This window comes from Pteropus medius, unplaced genomic scaffold (assembly GCF_902729225.1).
Source record: "Pteropus medius unplaced genomic scaffold, Ma_sr-lr_union100, whole genome shotgun sequence".
Classification (NCBI taxonomy): domain Eukaryota; kingdom Metazoa; phylum Chordata; class Mammalia; order Chiroptera; family Pteropodidae; genus Pteropus; species Pteropus medius.
Window position 1 is genome coordinate 3,051,846 of NW_024350924.1, and position 21,530 is coordinate 3,073,375.

Genomic DNA, 21,530 nt, shown 5'->3' on the forward strand with positions numbered 1-21,530 from the left:
TTTTTTTTTTTTTAGTACTTTATGGTTTTATTTTTTAAAAATTAGACTTTTCAAAGGACAGACTTCTGACTCGGATGATCTTCTCCGTTGTGTGTTTGCTTTCTTATTTCATTAGTTTCTACATCGTCTTTATCATTTCCTTCCTTCTGTGTTCTTTGGGTCTGTTTTCCTAAGTGTTCGAGATGGTTCCTTGGTTCGTTTTCAATCTTTCTTCTTTTCTGATATACCTATTTAAGGCTGTAAATATTCCTCTAAATACTGTATTCGATGCATTCCTATGGCTTATTTTTTATTAATCTTGATATATCTACAATTTATATTGGTAAAAAGAATAAGGAAAGGATTTAAATTTATTTCTTTTCGGATGACCAGAACGCTACCATTTACTTAAAATATGTCTTCCTCCCTCACTTGAAATATAATCTTTGTCATATTCTAAGTGAGTGGATCTGGTTTTATTTCCGGACTTTGTGTTCTGACTCACGTATTTCTCATGACTAGGATCACACTAATTTAAACTTGTAGCTTTATAATATGCTCTACCGCCTGGTGGGCTAATTTCTCACATCACGCCCATTACTCCCGCTAACAATTAGTCTGTTTTTGTTTCTTTTCCCATATGAACCTTAGAGTCAGCTTGTCTAGTTAAAAAGAAAAAAAAAAAAGAAACACCTTTTCGCTATTTTCACTGAGTCATTTTATAACTATAGATTGATTTAGAGAGAATTTTCTTTTCCAGTCTAAGAACAAGTCATTTCTTTCCTTCGACATCTTTTGGGATCTCTTAGTAGCATTCAGGTGCTTTCTTTATGTAAATTTTCTACATATCTTTTAAAGTTTATTTTTAAGTATTTTTCTTTGTTGTTTGTTTTTGCTATTGTAACTGAAGCATTTCTTATATCTTCTCATTAGTTATTGCATATCTAAAGGTTACGATATTTTACATGTTAATTTTCCATTCAATCACATTACTGAATTACATATATTTTTAAGCTTTTTAGTTGTGAATTATTTTTTAAACGAAGCTTTCAGCCTTTAAGGGGAAACGCACATTACATTGGAAAAAAACCCGAAAAACAAAACCACGGCAGGGGGCTATTTCATAATGCAGAGAGTTAGTAAGTGTGAGCTGCTTAGAGAATTGCCCTGTACATTATATGAGCTACAGGTAATAGCAACAGTGATGATACAGCCTTGAGTTTACACAGGGTCTTATCTCATTTAATCCTTACAACGACCCATGAGGTTAGAGAACAGATTACAATTTCCATTTCCTGGATAAAGAATCTGAAGGGCAGAGATATTAAGTGATTTGTCAAAGGTCACCCAGCAAGGTAATGCTGGATCAGAACCTGAACTGATCGGACTCTGTACATCACTGTCTCAGAAAAAGAGAATGAGGCCAGTTCTTTTGTGACGCGAAGGGTCTCTTGGAATCACTCATTTGGATTTGTGTTCTAGGTGGTCACACAGGGGTGTGTTTAATTGGGGCACCCCAACCTGCTCAATAAGGACTCTGTGGAGTCGAATTCTCTGGGGCAGCTTTCTAGACTATTGAGTCCCAATAAGCAAAAGCTTGGGTCCGGTCTGCATGCGTGTGGCGCTTCTTATTCCTGTGAAGAGCTGTCCGTTTTTTGTCTCTACTACCTCAGTTGACAGCCTCGCAGTGCTGGGGAAATGAGGAATCGAGCAGTTCTGAGGTTCACCTGAGTCACAGAGAAGGGAGGCGGGGTGGCCAGTGTAGGAAAGAATTTGGAGGCCTCTCTCTGGTCCTCCAGTGTCTCTGACGCCTCACTGCCTCTCTCCTCATGGTCCTTCCCAATTGTCCCCCACTTCCCCCAACCGTTCTCACCACTAGATTCCCTCAGATCTGAAAGTGACACATCCACTTTGCTGTCTGGGGAGTTAAGGTCAGGACTCTCTTGAAGTTGCTGTGAGGTGAAACCTGCGAGTAGAAATTGGGGTCTCTTCTCAGGGAGTAGAGATGCTTCTGAAGGGTTCTGGGTTACCACCTCCCATTTAAGCCTACATGGGAGGTCATTCTACCATCCCCATAATCATGCTCTAAAACTTTCAATGGCTCCCTATTACCTTCCAACGTAAGTAGAGGGCTTTCCATCCTGACATGTCAGGCTTCCCCATTAGAGAATCCAGCTTGTTTCTGGCTTCATCTCCCACTTGTCCTTTGCTAAATGGGCCAGCTAGATTCAGGTCCGTGAGTCTGGGAACATTGTGAAGTCCTTCATGAGCTCATCCCTGCTTGCGCTCTATTTCTTTCCAGTGGTCTTCTAGCTTCAGAATAAAAGCTAGATGGACTCGTTATATCTGTTCCTTCGCCTGAGAGCTGTAATTCCATAAATGCAGCTCCCACTTAAGTTAGCCACTTTAGCAGCCACTTCACATTGCTGCCTCATTTTCATAGCTCGAAGTAAAATAAAACTCCAGTAATATAAACTCTGATGAAACTGAGAATGATGGATTTTGAGAAGAAGCAGAAATGTGAATGTAATGAAATCAACTGTGCTGTTTCTACAAAGATTCTTACTTGACTGTTTATATATACATCGAGAGAGAGAAAATTCTATTCCATTTTCCAAGCGACATAATACTCAGAGCAAAAACTGAGCTGAACACAAACCCCTAGTTACTAACGAAGTCTCCTTTCCATTCGCCTTCTCTTATATCTGGCTGAAGGTCACTGTTGTCTTCGCAGCTCTGGGGCTGCTTTGGGGCCTTTGTTAGTCTCTGGCCAACACAGAGGAACGAACGTCTTTAGCTCTTTAACACCTTCCAAGTTATCTTTGGCTGATTTGTAAACCCTGCCTCTGAATTCAGCCATAAGCTGACTGAGCTTAGCACAGTGCCTGACGCAGAGTAGCTTTCCCCAAATATAATCTAGTTGGGGTTGAAAACCTGGCTGCTGCATGTAGACCGGAGGAGGGGGACTTGGAGCTGTAGGAAGGGCTGCCATCCCCCAAGGTTGGCACCAGATGAGCCAGGTGGGGAGGGGCAGCAGCCCACTGTGTCCTGACTCTACCTAGGGAATTCCCTCCCCAGTTCAGGTTCTCACTGCTCCCTTCTTAATGCATGGCTCGAATCTGGACAGGTGACTTTCAGGACAGCCTGCTTTGCAAGAAAGAGCTTCCTCCTTGGGCTCAAAGTTCTGTTCCATCCACACAGGACCCCAGGACAAAAAGCCCTAGCCGGCAGCACCCACCCCTCCCAAGCTCCTGGCCCAGCTCCTCACTATGTCACCATCATCATGGTCATCATCATCATTGTCATCATCATCATCTCTATCACAGCAGCCAGAGATGACATGTATTAGGTCCTCATTATGTGCCAGATTGTTATAAATGCAAGTATATATTGTTATACTTGGAACATACAGAAATACAAAGTCTGTTATACTTGGAAAATCTCATTTGATGCTCTATCCTCTATGAGTTAACCCCATTTGTACTGTCAACCTCATTTCGTGGGCGAGGACACTCTGGCCCTGAGAGGTCCTAAGCTAGTACTAATAGGGTGAGACCAGGAACACTGGCACCGTGACTGCAGGGGCCGAGCCGAGCCACACCCGCCCTGTGCTACCGCCCTGCACTGCTCCCTCAGCCTCTCGGGAGCCGAGACCTCGCTCTCTCATTCATTTCCTGACCCCAGACCGCAAATCTGCTCCATGCCTCCTGCCGACTCCAACAGACTGGCGAGACGATGTAGCCAAGAGGGGTCTCGATGGAAAGGCAAACCACATTTTACTAGGGATGGTGGACAGGGGCCAGCAAAAAGAAATAAGGGATTGGGAGCGCCATGGATATGGGCCAGCCCCGGAAGAACTCGGAGCTCCTGTTCTCCTTCCAGTTTCCATTTTCCCCAGGGAATTACACTGGCATCGGCCTCTCCCTTCGGGTAAAATTCCACATGTCCACAGCGACTGGCTTTACCCTCAGAGGCCACAACAGGATAAGCATCTCTCAAAGAATGACGACGAGCCTATCGCGTCTGCTAAAGATACACTTACACGGTCACAGAGGTGGGCGGAAACTTTCTTGTCAGCTGTGTTTTAGATTTTGCTGCTATGTCCACCTCAGGGCCTCCAATATGGCTTCGTGCTCACCACCCCATGTGCGCTGTCATCAAGGACAGCTTCCAGGCTTCCTCCCCTTTAAGTTGGCTGCAGATTTTGACCCCGTGGACTGCCTTTCCTTTCTCAAACTTCTCTGCTTCCTCTCTGATATATGTTGTCCCCACACCTCTCGACTCTTCTTCTGTCTCCTTTCCTGACCCTCCTTGTTCCTCTGGCCCTGAGAAGTAAACACTGTCCCCCATCCAAGCTTCTGGCCTCTTGATCGTCTTCTATAAGCTTCCCCCAAAGGCCACCTTTCCCTCTGTTTCACCACCCACTTTATGTGTCTCCGGCCCTCTTTCCTGGACGTCACACCTGCAGTTCTAACCACACTTTATCTCTTCTTTAGGTAAATCTTTATGAGAAGTCCATTCTGTGTTGGAGATTGACATGGTCTCACCTGGACAAGTGGTCTCTGCCCTGCAGGACTTACATACCAGCCAAGCTGACTGTCACTTAGCAGCCAGTCACACCACTAAGTACTTAGTTACGATCGTGACGAGGGCTCCAAAGGACAAGAAATGTCCATGGTCAGAGAGGCGTGAAGAATTAGGGTCTGAGGCGAACCCTGTGGGTGAGTCTGCAGGGTGAGGGAGAGGCAGAGGGGGCTTTAGAGGCTTCCAGACAGAGAGGGCACGTGGGCTGACGGCTGAGTCGGGACGGAGTGGGCGAGTAGGAGAACTGAGAGCAGGTCGGTGTAGGTGGGGGGCTTCAGGGAAGGCCATGGGGAGAGGGGTGTGAAACGAGGTTAGAGATGAAGAGCGGCCTCGAAGGACCTGCTAGAGATGGTGGCAAAACTCTGCAAGCTCGAGAAGGGTGCGATCATATTTGTGCTTCTAAAAGAAGAGGCACCGATGGCTTTTTGTTTCGGACTATCTTAAGGTTGTTTGCCTTGCAAACAGCTTTGGAAGATGGAGATAGTGTCTCCCCAGCGGAGGGCAGATTTATTTGCTGTCCAGTATACTGATGATGATAAATCTAACAACATCTGGGGCAAAGGTCGGGCAGGTTTGCTTGCAGCTCATTATAAGTCTGAGATTTCCTACGCTCAGAGTTCCTCAGCATATGCAGTATCACCTGGGCCCAGGCCCACATTCCTGTGGGAAGTTCGAGGGAAACGGATTCGACTGTGACATTCATGCTGCCTGCTATACCATGAGTAATAGAGTCCTTTGTCTTTGGCCCAGGAGTCTCATGTCTTCCGCCAACATCCACCGAACTTGTTAGATTGCAAGATTAATCTCAGAGCCTCCGGAGCTCATGACAATGGTTCTATTGCCTTTCAGTAGCACTGTTGAGACAGCTTCTACTTCCCATCCCTCCCAAACACCTGTCTCTAATGTCGAGGTCCCTTTAATGTTCTCTAGAGCACAGATAATTCGTTCCAGACTCCCCCAGCCAGTTCTCCAAGGCCATGAGCATGGTTCCTACCTCCTACCATCACTTCTTACCACCCCACCCCTGCTCGGGCTCAGGAGGTCACCGCCCTGCACACCGTCCCCACTCTGTCACATCTTTGCTCTTCGCATGCTGCTCCTCCAGAAGGGCCATCCTTCGCCTCTTCTGTCTGTTGGAGTCTTGTCCACCCTTCGAGGCCAGGATCCTGTCTCACGCCCTCCACAGGTCTGCCCAGAGCGCAGTCAGAATTTTCCTCTCTTTTCACGGTCCCCCACTTTCCTCCTCTTATAGGGACTTCAGTCTTCCTGCCTTGTATTGTGGCTATGTGGATAAACCCCGCTCTGCCTCTCCCAGAGGTTCCCTACCATCCATCATCTCTGTGGTCTTATCAACCCCCTGCCGCCCATGCCTACAGGAGGAGCCCAATAGATGAGTGATGTATCCAAGAGCTGAACCGCACAGGGAATGGTCTTGCAGGACGGTAAGACGGAAGGACAGTGGAGCGGGAAAGGCATTCCAAGTGAGGAGAGAGGGAACAAAGGCACGGAGGCGCAAGTGACTGGGGCAGGGGGAACAACCACTTTGGATGGGACTAAGTTCATGAGGAGGGGCCGCAAGAGATGAGCCTGAAAAGGTGAAAATGTGAGGCCTAGGGCTCCCTGGGCAGCCCCTCTTCCTCTCCCTGCCCACCCGCTCCGCCTGCGTCGGCCATCAGAGCCTCCCTCGCAGCCCCAGAACCTCGCATTGACGCGGGCCCGCGCGTGAGTCAAGCCTGCGTCACGGCGCCCCGCCGCCAGGGTGGCCTTTCCGAAAGCGAGGGAACAGTGCGCGCTGCGCTCCGCCCAGCTCCGTTCCGCTCCGCAGAGCCGGCGCGACCAGGGCGCAGGGCGGGCGGCACTCGGCCCCAGCTCCCGCAGCTCCACGGGCTCCCTTTGCCGCGGGACCCGAGTCCCCGGGCCGCTCTCCGGAGGGCGGAGCGCGCCGCGGGCTGGGGCTGGGCCGGGACCGGCGGCGAGGGAGAGAGCGAGGAGCGAGCAGAGTCGCGTGCGCGGGTGCGCGGCTCCGGGTACCCTCCCAGCCCCGGCCAGTGTCCGTTGCCACCAGACTCCAGCTGTCCGTGGGGGGCGGGGGGGCTTTGTGCCCGCCACCCGTCGGGGACCGCAGCTCCTCCGCGGGAGAGCAGAGGCCGAGTCCGCGCAACGGTCCACGCGGGACAGGTGAGTCGCGGGCCGCGCCCCACTTGGCTTTACCCCGCCAGCCATCGCAACTTTAGCTGTTCCGGCCCCGCCCCAGCCTGAAGGCCTAAGAACCGGGGTGCGAGGCGGTGCTGCCTGGGTATCAGCCCGGCCCTGCGCGGGCCCGGGCTCCTCCAGCCGCTCCTGCCTCCGTTGCCTGGCGACGGAGCCCGGGAACCTGCGCTCCTCTGGCGCATCGGGAGTGCCCAGCACCGTGCTCGCGGGCTGGACATCGGGCTTCCGGGGCTCAGATGGGCCCAAGAACTCCAGAGGTAATGGGGGCAGACCTGTAGAGGCAAGTGCCCGCGGACGACAGTGGAGGAGGCCGGGCGGGTCTCGCCTCCTGGAGCTGCGCGCCCAGGGCGCAGTTTGCGCCAGGAGACTCCTGCTCTGCTAGAGACCCTAGCCCCAGCTGCTCGGCTTCAGGCCCGTGACCTTGACAATAACATTGGCAGGAGAAGCAGAGCACTCGCGCCCAAAATGAATATTTAATTCCCAATCCTGGGGCTGATTCTCGCTGAATTTGGAGCTAGCGGGGAGCCCATCCTCCCTCGAGGGAAGCGCACCTAGGAACGCAGGGCGGAGAGAGAGGACGTGCGCTGGGTGCAGGTCGCGAGAGGGCGCCGTCTCGGGAGAGAGGCCTCTGCCACATTTATACCTGTGCACACGGTACTCACAGGCGATGCTCGCAGTTCTCTGGGGGCGCAGCTGCGGCGTCAGAAGGAAGCCTCGTGTTTCCTTTTAAAGCTCAAACAGCCCTGTCAAGGCTCTAAGTGCTCAGAGGCCACTCCACCTTACAGGACCCAGTCGCTGTTAAGAGGAGTTTTCTGTTTTTCTTTTCGTTTTTAAAGAATTTGATCAAATATTTAACTGGCTGTTTAGATTAGATATTTCTAAACCAGAGCTACCTTTGGAGCAATGTAGCTGTGAATGAGAAGCAGATGGGGTTGGGTAGGGGAGTTAGGAAGATTCTTTTGAGGGCATTTGTTTACAGGAACGGCCAGCAACTAAGAAGATCCTGTAATTTCAACCAAAACTTTAGTTAAATCCTGTTAGGGTGTGCTGGACATACTGATTGGTGTCTGGAGAACAAGGTCACAGTGCGTTGAGGTTAACAGTGAGAGCTTCTTGCATCTCTCGCTGTGCTTACATTATCCTACCGTTGGTGAGATGGACCCATCACCTAGGCAGGAAGAGCTTATAGGTCACACCTGATTGTCTTTGGCCATGGCCCATCCATGGGGACAGTTGGAGGCTCCAGCTCCTCTGCTGGCTTTTTCTTAGATGGAGCAGCTGTGGCTAAGTAGGTGGTGAGTTTCAGCGAATCCCTACAGCTCAGCCTGGAGGGTGACTCAGTGCAAGAGGCAAATCGTGCCCACTGGCTCTGATTGGAGAGAGTTTGGCCTGAGTCACATGCAGAGTTGTGTCAGCTGCTTGTGAGTTGAATGGGGTTTGGTACCAGGACTCGTGAGCAAGGACGGCTGGAGTTCCCAGTGTTTGGGAGCCACTGGCCAGAGGTGGGCAAGTCCTCGGAGTGAGCTAAGAGAGCTCAAGCTGCCTGGATCCTGAGCAAGGGTGCTAGAGCTCTGACCCCCGGGAAGGTGAGCAGGGTCAGGTTGTGGGAGGGTGTGGAGGAGAGGCTTCGGGGGATGCTCTGTGATTGTGGCGAGAATGGCCCAGTGCCCTGCCCTGTGCCAGAGTGGGGTGATAGTGGGCAAGTCGTTTTACCTCTGGAGACTTGTTTTCTTTAGTCGAAAAACAAGGCGCCTATGGTGCCTTTGTCATAGGCTCATTCTGAGCCCAGTGTGGCAAAGGCACCATAGGCACCCCTGATTGTCAATTATATCCAGACACAGAGCAGATGCTCATTAACTGTGAGTTCCCACCTTTCTTTATGGGCCTTAACCAGGGCTAATTATTTCTCTCCCTGCCCTTGGTGTTAGAGGGAGTGGAGACAAAAGTGGCAGGGCTTCGCATGTGGTTGAAAAGGACCCATAACTCGGCTTCAAACTGACCTACTTCCAACCCTCAGTTCTCCCTAGGAGAGTAAGAGCAGGGCTGGGGGTACGGGGGTGCCCTTGACTGTCTGCGATAGCTCCAGAGCGAGACTCCAGCATGGACAGCCAGACTCTGCCTGTTGTTCATGACTGAGGCCTGGTCTCAAGTTGCAGCACCTGCTGGGGGGATTTCAGGAGTCCTTGCCCTTTGGTCAGATCTTGCCGTCGCCTTCTCTACCTGTCCTATCCACAGTGGAGTTGGAAGCTGCAAGACAACTGTCCGGGAGAAGCAAAGCTGGCCTTTCCTGGGAGGAAAGGACTATGTCCCCCGTCTTCCCCGAAGGTCCTGGGCTCCTTGCTCCTTCCTCTGTGATGTGTCTAGACTTGGCGCTGAGCTAAGGTGTGTCTCAGGAGACGAGGAAATAAAGGGATCCTCAATGCAGGAAAAAAAAGGCCACGCTGACCCAGGGGACTCCATTCTACTCCTGGAAATGTGTGTGTGTGCATGTATGTGTGTGGGGGGGCATATGCACCCCAGAAATCGACACCCTTCCCATTGGATCTGGCAAATTTAAGGATACCAGAGACAGAGATGAGAGGACTTCTGAGGAGCAGGCTCCTTCTCCTGTGCCTCTTCCCTCCCCTCACGCTCCTTTCCTGTCCGGGTTTGCTGCAGCCAGGCAATTCATCATTAATCCCTTAAAAGCCGCTAAGATAAGCAGCAGAGTAGTTTAAATGGAAGATGGATTTGGGCTTCTTTCCTAGAACCAGGTCTGAGTTATTATTTGTTCCCAGGCTGGGCTTCAAGAAGTCCTCACAGCTATACATCTGGAGTGCTGTGGAACCCAGAACTGTCACTCAGCCCCTGCAAAGTCCTTTTCCATCAGCCTGCCCCTGCTGGTGTCCCAGGCTTCCAGAGGTCAAAAGCACAGTACCACGAGTAGATCTGTGTAAGTGCATGCTCCCGAACTCAGGTGGGACAGTGATCTGTGGGGAAATGCCTACTTTGTGAGCTTTTAGGAGAGTATAGTTCAGGATTCTAGCAGCTCACGCCATGCTTGGCACACAGTGACAATATTCACATTTTTATTGAGGCTTTTGCACTGTGCTGAGTGCTTTATTTATACAACCTCTCTTTGATCTTCGCTATAATCCCAGGAGACAGATACTGCTCTCGGCAGTTTACAAACGTGAGTCTTGAGGTTCAGAGAGGTTTACTGATTTGCTCAAGGTCACCCAATTAGTGAGTGGGAACCTGAGAATTTGAACTCAGGTCTGTCAGATTCCAGACTTCCTTCTCTTGACCACTATGTTATATATCTCCATAATAAATCCTCAATAAATGCTTACCGACCACCTAGGCATTTACCCAGATGATGTCTTAACCTGTGGGTCCTGTTCTTTAAGCTAGTATCCTGAGAAAGGGGGAGATGAGCCTCCAGTGGGAACTTGATCGAGAATGAACATACCTAAATCTCCAAGGTTTTGGGACTGTGGTGCGTGGTTCCAGGTGGGTTGGAATCCAGAAGAAGATCCCAGGCTCCTACTTGCTACTTTATTGTTCCATCCGTCTTTCTCTTCCTGACCTCTTCCTCCGCTTACTTCATTTCCTTAAAGTTTGTCTAAGTCGGGGGTTGGGCTGGAAGCAGTGAGGGAAGAGTCAGAGCAGACGATGCTGCCCTGAGGGTTTTTGCATCTGCAGAATCAGGATGTCCAGTCGCCGGTAGGAGCTCTGGTGTGTCAGGTTTCTCTGCTGGAGAGTGTGCCAGGGACTTACAGCAGTTTCTGATGCGACCCCAGAGCAAAACCGCTAACACTCCAGGGTTATGTACAGCAGCTGCTGGCATGTGCTGCTCAGAGGGATGCTGCTTGCTTCCTGGTCTTGTCCCCTAGAGAGCCACTCTTCTCACCTTCGTGTCCTTGGCTGTTCTGGGAAACTTGGCACCTGCTTCCTCTTCCTCCTCCATCTCTTCTCTCTGAGAAATCGCTACCCCTGGAGGAAGAGGCTCATGCTGTCCCAGCCTCCTGGCACCCCCAGACCACCCTGATCTCAGCGAGAAGTTCCTGGAAGCGAGGATGGGTAACTGGAATGTAAGCATTAGTGCTCGCCCCACCCCGGGAGGGTACGAAGAGGTCTTCTCAGAAACCGTTGCTCCGTAGGCAGCCATTCTGTGCAGTTACAGTGCTTCGACAATTCTCCTCCCCACCACCCCCTGCCATGAGTAATGTTAAGAATTAAAACATTGTTTACTCATGGATAAGTCCAGGTATTTCAAAATATATAATGAAATATTCACGGTGTACAGAAAACTCACATGTGAGAACATGAGCTCAGGTGCGAGACGGATTACCGTATTACATCATCCTCATGTTCAGAACCAGGTACATTTTGTTAGAGAATAATTCTGAGTCAGGTGAGTTGTGGGCAGCCTGAGTCCCTAACGTGGAAGGTGAGACTCAAAGCCCTGTTTGCTCTGCGTTTTCTTGTGGAGTGAGAGTGAGGTAAGCATAGGGCCAGAGGAAGTAACGCCCCAGCTCCTAGGCCCTGGGGTCACCTCATCAGTTGCATTTGTCCCACTGAGTTGCCACTCCGCCTTCCAGAACCTACTCGTGGCTCATTTGAAGATGACTAGCGGCCGCTCGCTGTACTCCATCATTTCTAATTACTGGTTTAATTAGAATTTCTGCTGGATTCTGTGCACCACTAATTTACCACCTATTTTTTTTCAGTCGCAAGTCGAATTCATTGGTCCACACCCCAAATTTCTGCTGGTTGCTTTTTCTCTTTAATTATAAGACTCCTGGGCTCCCGTGGTTTAAAATCCTACTCCAGGTGGGGTGCGTTGTTGGATAAAGCTACCTTTCGAGAGATGCGAACAGTCACCTGGTGGAGTGGCTTCATCAGGGGCTGCTTGATGAGTATCCAGTGAGGACATGGACCTTGTCTTCCTTCTTCTAAAGGAAGGAGAGCAGGTGCTCCTGTGCTGGGCAACTCCATGCTGGCTCCCAGAATGCCTGGTGGGCGCTGTCCGCGGTCCTGGCACACCGCTGAGACAACCTGCCTGCTGGTAACATGGGGACTCCTTTAGAACAAATGGAAGGAACCTCCTTGACCAGTTCCCCGAACTGCTTTATATTGTTGGCTTTGGAAAAGGAACTGGCCAAGTGAGGAGGCTTGAGAGAGAAATAGCAGTGGATGGACGTGTCCCAGGGTTGACTTGCTGAATGAGACTCAGGAGAATCGCTTTGCAACAAAGCATGGAGAACTTCCTGACCAGTGCCACAGATGCGTAGCATGTGGCCCAGAAATGATGATGCCTTCATCCCTTGGAGTAGCCTGCAGTGGCCTAGGTTGGTGGAGCCTCCTTCGTGAACCCCAGCGTGCCATACCAGTATGCTCTTCCTGTGCCATGACATGCAAAAGATTGGAAAGCACTAGTACACTAGAAAGAACATGGGCTGCAGATTTGGGGAGACCACAGTTCGAATCTGTGTTCTTTCACTTCATGGCTGGGTAATATCGTACCTGATAGTTATCTTCCCTTAGCCGAGGCTTCTTCATTTGTAAAATGAGAATTACTTTTATCCCAGGTTGTTGGAGGGAGGGGGATGAATAACATGTAAGCATAGTAGGTCTTCCAAAAATGCTTGCCCCTTCGCTCTGATCTCTGTTGTCCTGTGACCTGCTCCCGTTAGGAGCGCTTCTCTGCCCACCCCTCCACAAAGCGGCCCTGAAGGCCGGTGAGGAAAGAGACACCGACGTTTCTGGTTCTCAGGAAAGAGACATCATGTTGGGACTGTAATTAAGGGTTTCTGATCACTATATTCCTTCAAGTGCTCTTCAGTAGTCTGGTGGGTAACTCAGATAATTGGCCACCTTTGGATCCCTCTGTCTTTCTCTGAGCTGAGAGAAAATAGCAGCTTTAAGAAAATCCAGGTCAGAGGATTTGGGCAGATGCTATGAAGACCCATCTGTCACCATCATGGGTCTCCCGTGAATGAGGGAAGGAGGGAGTAAGGCCTTCACTCATCATTCCTGGGCTTTTTATTTTCACCTCTGATTTTTAAAAACATTTTATTTTCCAAATTGGGACAGTCTCACGGATCTTCTACCTGTCTGGATGCCCTTTAGCATCCTGGAGTCCTCTGTTTTTATCTTTCTTTAAAACCTAAACCTCATCTAACAGCCTGGCCCAGGTCACCACCATCTTAGCTTCCCTCCCTGTTTCTTCACTTGTAGTAGAGTCATCCCCTGATCAAAAACTGCCAACAACTTCCTGTTAGCCTCGAAAGGAAACAGAAGTCCTTTCCATGGCCTGTGAGTCCTGCCTGCTTGGGGCACTAGCTGGCCTTCTCTCTCAGCACCTACTACTCTTCCCTGGCTCAGGATGCTCTAGGCACAGGGCCCTTCTTTCTGGTCTTTGAACTCACCAAGCTTGTCCTGCCTCAGGGCCTTTGTACCTCCTGTTCCCTCTGCCCCGAATGCTTTCCCAGGATATCAACATGGCTCATTTTCTCACTTCATTAGGTCTTATTTGGAGTTGCTTTCCTAACCCCGCTATATACTGTAGAATCCCTGACTCATTTTGTTCTCTCCTATTTTATGCTATATATTTATTTGCTATCTATCAATCTATCATCTATCTATATATATTATATGTATAGCGTATGCTTGTCTATACCCTATTGATTATATATTTGTCTGATTTTTATTTGTCCCTTTGTACTGGAATATAAATCCTACGGGAAAGGGATACCGGCTGCTATATTAGAACAGGGCCTGGTCTGTAGTTAGTGTTCAGTAAATGTTTGTTGAAAGAAGTAAAGGAAAGAAAGGAAGAGGAGAAGGAAGAAAAAATATAGAGAGGAATTTTTTAAATCCCATATTCAGCAGTATCTCTAGTTCACAGGAGTCTCTGGGCTCCATTCTCCTTCAGACCAAGAGGGAAGAGGGAAGTCAGTCAGAGCACTGAGCTCCTGCATCCCCCGCCAGCCCCCATGTCCTCAAGACCCACGAGCTTGTTCTACATCAGTTCTAGGACACTGCAGGCCTGTGGGCGGAGGCACCTCTGCTTCTGGTTGAGCCCGTTTTCCCTATGGTTTCACATGAAGGGCAGCCAGCGCTGGTTCATGGCGTGCCCCCCACGTTACCTCATTTTATCTTCACGACAACCCCATGAGGTCGGAGCCTCATCCCCATCTTTTCAGGTCCATAAGCTGAAACCAAGAGAGGTTGTGTGCTTTCTCAAGGACTCGTAGCTAGTAAGTGGCCCTGGGACTCAAACCCAGGTTTCCCTGAATCCAAACCCATGACCTTTCTGTGACAGGCTCGTGGCGGAGAGTCATGTGCCAGAGTTGGACAGTTGGTGGGGACTCGGGGCCTCCACTCTTTGACTGTTTGCCTTATTTCATCAATTTTAAGATGCATATTTTTGCATATTGTCACATCTTAAAATCAAGATATGATGTGCAAACGACCACGTCTCAAATCAGCCGTTGGTCAGGAGGCAGTGGAGACCTAGCTGGGTGAAAAACCTTCCATTGACCCTTTCTGTTCTGGTAAGTTCAAGAAAGTACCAGCATCAAAGGACTTTTCAATGAAATATAGATAATTAACCCTCTAAGACGCTACTTCTTCATTTGTAAAATGGGTATAATAGTGGTACCAACCTCGTACAGTCATTGGTGGCATTAAAGGAGAAAATGGCACCTCCACGCAGTGGCCGTCATGGAGCTGGCCCCCATGAAGTATCACTCGCATGCTGTTGTCTTTGTTGTCATTACTACACCCACTCTGCCTTCGGAAGTTCCCTCAGCATCTAAATTCTAGTGCAAGGTTAATGCATCTGTAGGGCAGCCAGCTGCTGCTCTTGCTCATGCCCCCTATACACACGAATTTCCCTCCCCCACATGAAGCGGTAAAATGGTTTGCACTGGCCCTGCCCACATTTTCCAGTGCCAGTTCCTCCCCCTCTGGACCATCTGCCCCTTTTCTTGCTTCTCTTCCTCCTTGACTAAGAAAACAAAATACCAACTGCAGAGAGCATGCTTAGAAAATGCAACAGGAAGGTGAGACTGGCTGCAGAATATTCTACTGGCTCCTTTGCCTGAGTTGTTATTCAGAATGGTCCCACCAGCCCCCTGGAACACTCTGGGCCAAGACTGTGCCCATCTAGTGTTTATTTCTTGGAGGCGAGAATGGATCCTGTCTACAAAGTAGAGAAAGTAAGGCACAAGTAGTGGCTCCTTAATAAGAGGCAAAAAGTCAATTAACAATAGCCAAACAATACCTTAGCTTTAAACTGCCACTTGGGGCATCCTTGAGCATCAGATGTTTGGGGGATCAGAATGTCATGGCAGGAAATGAGAAAAATTTGAAGCTGGAAAATTATATCAGACTCTAGAAAATTTGGGGAGCTCAAAAATGCATGAGTTCATCGATTCACTCATTCAGTTCATTCATATCATAGTGACTGAGCACATATAAAGGTGAGATGCTGGGTTTTGGCCTTGCAGAAGCAAAGGTGGTGTCAGATGAGATATGCGTGTGAGCCGCAACACAAACCCAGCGGATCGATGAGACGGAGTCAGAGATGACCATTCTGTTTCTTTGGCTTCTCGGTAAGCTTTTCCTTCTCTTTCTCCTTCTGTCCATGTGGTAACCAGATGCAGTTGGTAGGTAAGCACTGTTCCCTATTTTCAGATGAATAAGGAACACAAAGCTGGCTTCTAAGTCCTGGGGTCTTCCCCGCATGTGCTGCAGGGCTGTGCTCTATTACAGCTCCCCCCAGCTGGGCGTGCAGACTTCTAGCAGGTTTCAACGTCTCTCTAGTCAGATCTGTTAGCTTTTCGGGCCTGCTCCTTTGTTTCCAAGATGAAGGCAGTGGTCAGGATTTCAACATAGGAAGCAGGTTGTTCTTGGAGGGTGAGAAGGCAAAGACCCTGAAATGTCTGTAATGCCACGTTTCATCCTGTGCGTGCCAGACGCTGGCACTTGGAAGAGGAATCGGGCATGTAAACAACTAGCTATACTAGAAAGCCAGATGGGAAAAGTGTAAAGTAGTATTACAAGGAGTGGGCTGAGAAGGGACATTAATTCTCACTTAGAGAATCGTGGAAGGTGTCATGGAGGCGAGACGGTGGACCTTGAGCTGCACCTATGAAGACTGAGAGCTGCAGTAGGCAGAGGATGGGGAGGGATTCATACAGAGGGAGCGGCGGGCGGGAGGGGTAGGAGAGGAAGCGGAGGCTGGGAAATGGGGGGGCAGTGGAGGAGCTGCAAATGCCACAGCACGTGGGAGTGGGGGCAACGCGGTATTTCAAGAAGCTGCCTCCGAAGGCCTAGAAGAAACGTGAGTTGGGAGCTTGCTGCAGGCATCTAATTAGAGAGGACTCTGTGACCTTTGGACAGAGGACGAAGGAGGGAGAGGTCGAGAATGGTGCTGAGTCCTGGGCAAGAAAACCCAAGGAGAGCAGCCACCAAGTCAAGGCCAGGGCCTGGCAGGGCCACTTTGCCCCAGGTGACAGCCAGAGCTTTCAATAAAACAATTAAAAATAATTTAGAGGACAATTTGTGCCTCCGATAACTGTCCGACCTGTTTTGGGCTTAATGGAAACCCAGAGGCTCTGAGGTAATTAGGAGAACAGTTTGGGCCATAACCGCTTGTCGCAAGGAATCAGGAAGCTGTCAGGTTCTCTGAGAAGAAGGGACCCCAACATTGCTTCCTTCTCACCAGATTAGTCTCGAGTTAGACCTTGGCTGCGTGGCTTGGGGAGCTGGGGACTCCACAGACTCCCGACTTGCATTTAAGAACATGCAGCACCCTTTCCCGAGCTGCAGACACCCATGGGTAGCACAGCTAGGCATGCCCCCGAGTGGGGGAGGGGGAGCTCGGGGCTCGGAGAGGCAGGGCACTGCGGCCTCTGTAGTCACCTTGGCTGCCTGCTTTCCCAAAGATGGTGGCTTCTCTCTCAGCTTTCCTAGGAGGCTGACTTGGAACATAAGTGATTCCCTTATTTGTTTCTTGAATTACCTAGCACAACCTTCTAGAGTGAGAGACACCCTGACTCCAGGGAGTGGGTGCTCAGGGGGCCGACTTCAGCCTTCCAGAAGGACCGCTGGCTGCTGTGAGCGGAGGGGCTCGGGCTTGGCCCTGGTCTCACTGGAGCAGCTGCCCTCCACCCCCTTGAGGTAATTGCGGAATGCTGTGCTTGAAAAGTTGTTGTGGAGCCCTCTGCCCTCTGGCGGGAGATATTTTTACCCGTCTGCCTCCTAGTCGGGCTATTTTTTTTCTCTTTTAAGAAGATGCACAGTTCACTGGCTCAGTCCTTGCTTCTCTCACGTGTGCTATTCTGAGCTGGAAGCTGCACTGGTTGCTAAGCAACATATCTGTCAGGGAGGCTTTCTCAGCACCCCCTCTGCATTGTGCTTTAAGCAATTGAGGCATTCCTTTGAGAGAGTACCATGGAACTTTATCATCTCACGAGCAGCTTGGAAAAGCAGCTCTACAACCTACCCAGCTACTACTGGTGGGTAATTCAAGAGCAGCTGGGCTGCTGTCAAAGCATTCCCACGACACCCCAGCGAGCTCTAGACTGATGAGGTTCGGGTGACAGAGAGGCTGAGGAACCCACGACGACTCGTGCCTGGGTCATGCCTTGCTCACATCCATGTGCACAAGGGGCACTGCCTGCATGTATGCAGAGCTGAAAAGGGGCCTCAGAGGTCATCCAGACCAACCCATTTTACACACAGGGAAATTGAAACCCAGAGAGGTCAGGGCAATGGTACTGGTTTGCACGGTCGGTAGGTGGTGGGTCAGGACCAGCACCTCCCCAGCCTCCTGGATCATGACCGGCTGCCCAGGCTGCACAGGCAGGGCCAGGGAGGAATTACCGCTCCTGGGTCCTTCTCTGATCCTGGCGCTTGTCCCAGGCAACGCTTTGGGGTCATTGGCTGGGTACATATTGGCTCCCCACTTCCTCAAAGCTGACGTTTCACCAGCACAGAAACTCCAGGCTTCAAGGAGCGGGGGAGGGAGGTGCAGAGAGGGAAGGTTGTTCCAAGTCGATCCTGCCACCTCCCCTTTAAACACATGGAGGGAGCAAGCACAGGAGTGAGGAAACCTGGGTGCTGACAGCTGTGTGAGATGAGCCAGGCACTGTCTTCTCTCTGTTCTAGGCGCAAGGGATACAGCAGCAAACAAAATAAGCCAAATGTTTCTTCTTGTGGAATTTATATTTGGAAGGGCCAGGTGCTAAAGAAAGAAATAGACATATGTAGGGGCCAGTGGTGATGCCTGCTATAAAGAGAAATAATGGAGTGGGGTGCAGGGTTGCAAGCTGGAGGGCTGCTATTTTGTGGTCGGGAAGGTATTCCTGGGGAAGGAACATTGAGCAGAGGCACTCAGGAAATGTGTCAATGTGAGTAACAGAGTGAATGAATGAAATGAACGAATGAATGAAACAGGAGCTCTCAAACCCAGGTTTGTCTGGCTTCAAAGCCCCTGTTCTTTACCGCCACAACTGTCTTCTTGCTACGCCCACCCTCCTGTGCAGTCTCATCCAGTGGTTTAGGGCAATTCACTGCCTCTCTCTGGGCCTCAGCTTCCTCATATATAAAATGAGCATGTTGCTAGGGTCTTTCAGGATTTAATATGGTAAGTGTTGGATTCGGGTGTTGTCACCTGAGCATACTCACTGGGCACAGCTTCCAGTCATGATTGCAGCCCAGCCCAGTGCCTCAGCTTGCGAGTTCACACCAGCGTTTTGCATCCTGCAAAGCTGACGGCACAGGAGGCCCCTGCCCCTTCCCGCAGTGCGGGATACTCGTGCACATTAGTGACATCTTGAGAAGAAGGAAGAAGCTCAAATTAAGCTGATGCCTGTGGTTTCAGTGATGCTGGTGTGGCATCCTCTGGCTTGGGCAGAATGTGCTAATTCTGTCCTTGAGTCCTCGTAGTTTAAAATGATGCCCCCCGCCCTTGACCCACAGCCCTTTTCATGTTGGTGACCAGAGCTGCCACTCACTAGGCTATTTATGGGGAAATTATGTTCTCCAACAGGTCAGCATCAAGATAAATTCTGCAGACTTGCAGAATCCCCCTTGGTTTTTTCCAGTTGTGTCATGATAAGCAGTAAATCATACCTAATGCATTGCAGATTGTTCAGATCAAATCCTGCTGCAGGCAGAGGACCGGGGGGGAAGGCTCTGGGCTGAGGTAGCCTGCTGATTGCCATCTTCAGCAGGACACCGACCCATCTCACCTGCTCTAGTATTAATAAAAATTCTTGATATAGGCTGTAGGGGAGACGGGGTAGCTAGACAAGCAGCCTTCACATGTACCTTAGGCTTTTTCCATTTGAGACCTCTGGAGACAGGGACCTGCTGACTGGGAAAAGGGGAGGGGCTCATTCCGGCAGCCCGGGCAAGAACACGGGCCTCCCCATTGTGCAGCCCCTAAGGGTACCATTTGCTTGTGTTGCATGGGCAAGGCAGGAGCTACCCCGGAGGCTGGGGGCTGAAGGGTCCACAAACACACAGTTCCACCTCAGGGCACCTCCAGGACACAATGGGATGTTCAGCTGACCCATTATTAAGTGTAGTCCCAACAGAGAGATGCGTTTCTTCTATGGAATTCTGAGGTCTTCTAGGCAGGCTGGCTTTGCCCAGTTTCTCCAGAGCCCAAGACCTCTGACTGTAGCTGAGATGGAACAGTCACTAAAGACTCACTGTCCCCCTTAGATAAAATAAAGAGGGACGTGCCACCTACTAATGGGGTCCAAGGCCTGGCTTAGGGAAAGCTGGCTAACCCCACGGACCAGCATGGACAGCTGTCCCCATCTGCCAGGCCTCCCAGATTCACTAGCAGGATCCGGCTGCCCAGACCCTCTCTAAGGTCAGGTGTGCCGGAGTCAGCCAGGAGGTCTGGGTCAAGCCCAGCAGGGAGGGCAGCCACACACGCCTCTGCTGTGCAGTGCCTCGCCCATGCCCTTCAGGTGGCGCATCCGAGGAGAGAACAGATGGGAGCGTGGCTTCCAGAGGCAGCTCCTTCCTTAGTTAAGGAATTGTAGAACTGGGTAATTTATATCCCTAGAAAGACGCAGGACAACTGCAGGCCGGGCTGTATGTGTGTTTAGTTTTAAATTCTGTGACCTCTTCTTAATGAGGAGGTGCTTTGAAATATAGCAGGACAGTGGGATCCTTCAAAGGACTCACTTCCTTGGTGCTTTATTTCTTTAAGGGGAAGCATAAAAGATGGACGAGGAATAGCGGGAACGGGGGAGGGCGTTGCCCCGCCTGCATTGTGCAGACATTATCTGCTCTAAAACTGCCTCTAAAGGACAGAGAACTGGCTCTTGGCTGTGGTGGCCCTCAGATGATATCGGTGGTGAGCGATGACCCAGGATTTGTTGGCACCGAGCAAACACAGGGTTCTGGTGCCAGAATCCTTAGCAGAGCCTGGTAAGCACTAAAGGGGCCACAGGGCCTGGTGTCCGGGGGCCCCATGGTGAGATCGCTAGCTTTTTTTTTTTTTAATGTGAATATCTCTTTGAATCACCTGGGGATCCTATAAAAATACAGAAAAAGATTCAGTAGGTCTGGATCGGGCCTGAGACTCTGCATTTCTAACTAGCCCCTGTGATGCTGCTGGTCGTTGAATTGCATTTGAACAGAAAGACTTTAGAGAAGGCAGACGCTGGCTTCCTGGGTCCCACCAGGTGGTCTGGGCTCAACAAACACAAGAGGGCTTGGACCGGGCACAACCTGCACCATCCTTGGAGGGAAGGCTGTGGGACCACGTGGTCTTGAACGCTCTCAGATCTGGCTAGGGAAAGAGCAATGTCGTGGATGAGCCTTGATTTGGGTTTGGTGTCTGGTGTGGCCTCTTCCACCCCATTAGGTTAATCCCTCTAAGGAAAGGGAGTCTGCAGACTTAGGGCTCCTCGGTGGACACCCCTGTGGGGAGGAAGCCCAGCTCAATATTCCAGGCCACTGACCAGCTCCGAGTGTGTGCTAGGGAGTTGCTTTGGATGTGTCTACCTGAGCTCACATCGCTGGTGTGGCCAGCTAACCCTCTCCTGCTCACTTGGCTTCACAGGTCCCGGATGAGAAGGAGCTGACGACAGCCGAGTCCCACCTTCTCTGTGTGCTGGGAGCAGGGCCGTGAGGCCCCAGTGGCACCAATGCCAAAGAACAGCAAGGTGACCCAGCGTGAGCACAGCGGCGAGCATGTCACGGAGTCGGTGGCCGATCTGCTGGCCCTTGAGGAGCCTGTGGACTACAAACAGAGTGTCCTGAACGTGGCCAGTGGGGCGGGCGGTAAGCAGGAGGCGGCGGAGGAGGAGCTGGATGCAGAAGACCGGCCGGCCTGGAACAGCAAGCTGCAGTACATCCTGGCCCAGATCGGCTTCTCTGTGGGCCTCGGCAACATCTGGCGGTTCCCCTACCTGTGCCAGAAAAACGGGGGCGGTAAGAGGCAGGCCTGCTGGCCTGGGGGATGCCCTGCAAATGGGCTGGGCTGAGGGGTGAAAAAGAACCCCTTCCCTAGGCAGGATTAGAACCTTTGTAGGTTGGAGGTCAGGCTTGCAGAGTAAGATGCCCTAAGAATCGCTAAGAGCTATCGAGAACCTGGAACGGCCTGGGTTCAAGTCCCAGCCCAGCCAGTCAGCTCTGGGTACAAGTTGCTTCATCTCTCTGTTCCTCATCTGTAAAATGAGAAGAATAGTAGGATCCCTGGCAGGATGAAAAGAGCTTTACGTGTAGAATGCTTC

General features: G+C 50.7%; 1 protein-coding gene across 1 annotated transcript in view; it reads left to right on the forward strand.

Annotated features, from left to right (window-relative positions):
- The first annotated feature begins 6,347 nt into the window (after nucleotides 1-6,347).
- Nucleotides 6,348-21,530, forward strand: part of SLC6A17 (solute carrier family 6 member 17) — a 44,944-nt gene continuing 29,761 nt past the window's right edge. Inside the window, exons 1-2 of the mRNA XM_039841139.1 lie at nucleotides 6,348-6,741; nucleotides 20,858-21,228. Coding sequence (XP_039697073.1) covers nucleotides 20,943-21,228 — 286 coding nt within the window. The 5' untranslated portion in view covers nucleotides 6,348-6,741; nucleotides 20,858-20,942. The remainder of the gene's footprint in view (nucleotides 6,742-20,857; nucleotides 21,229-21,530) is intronic.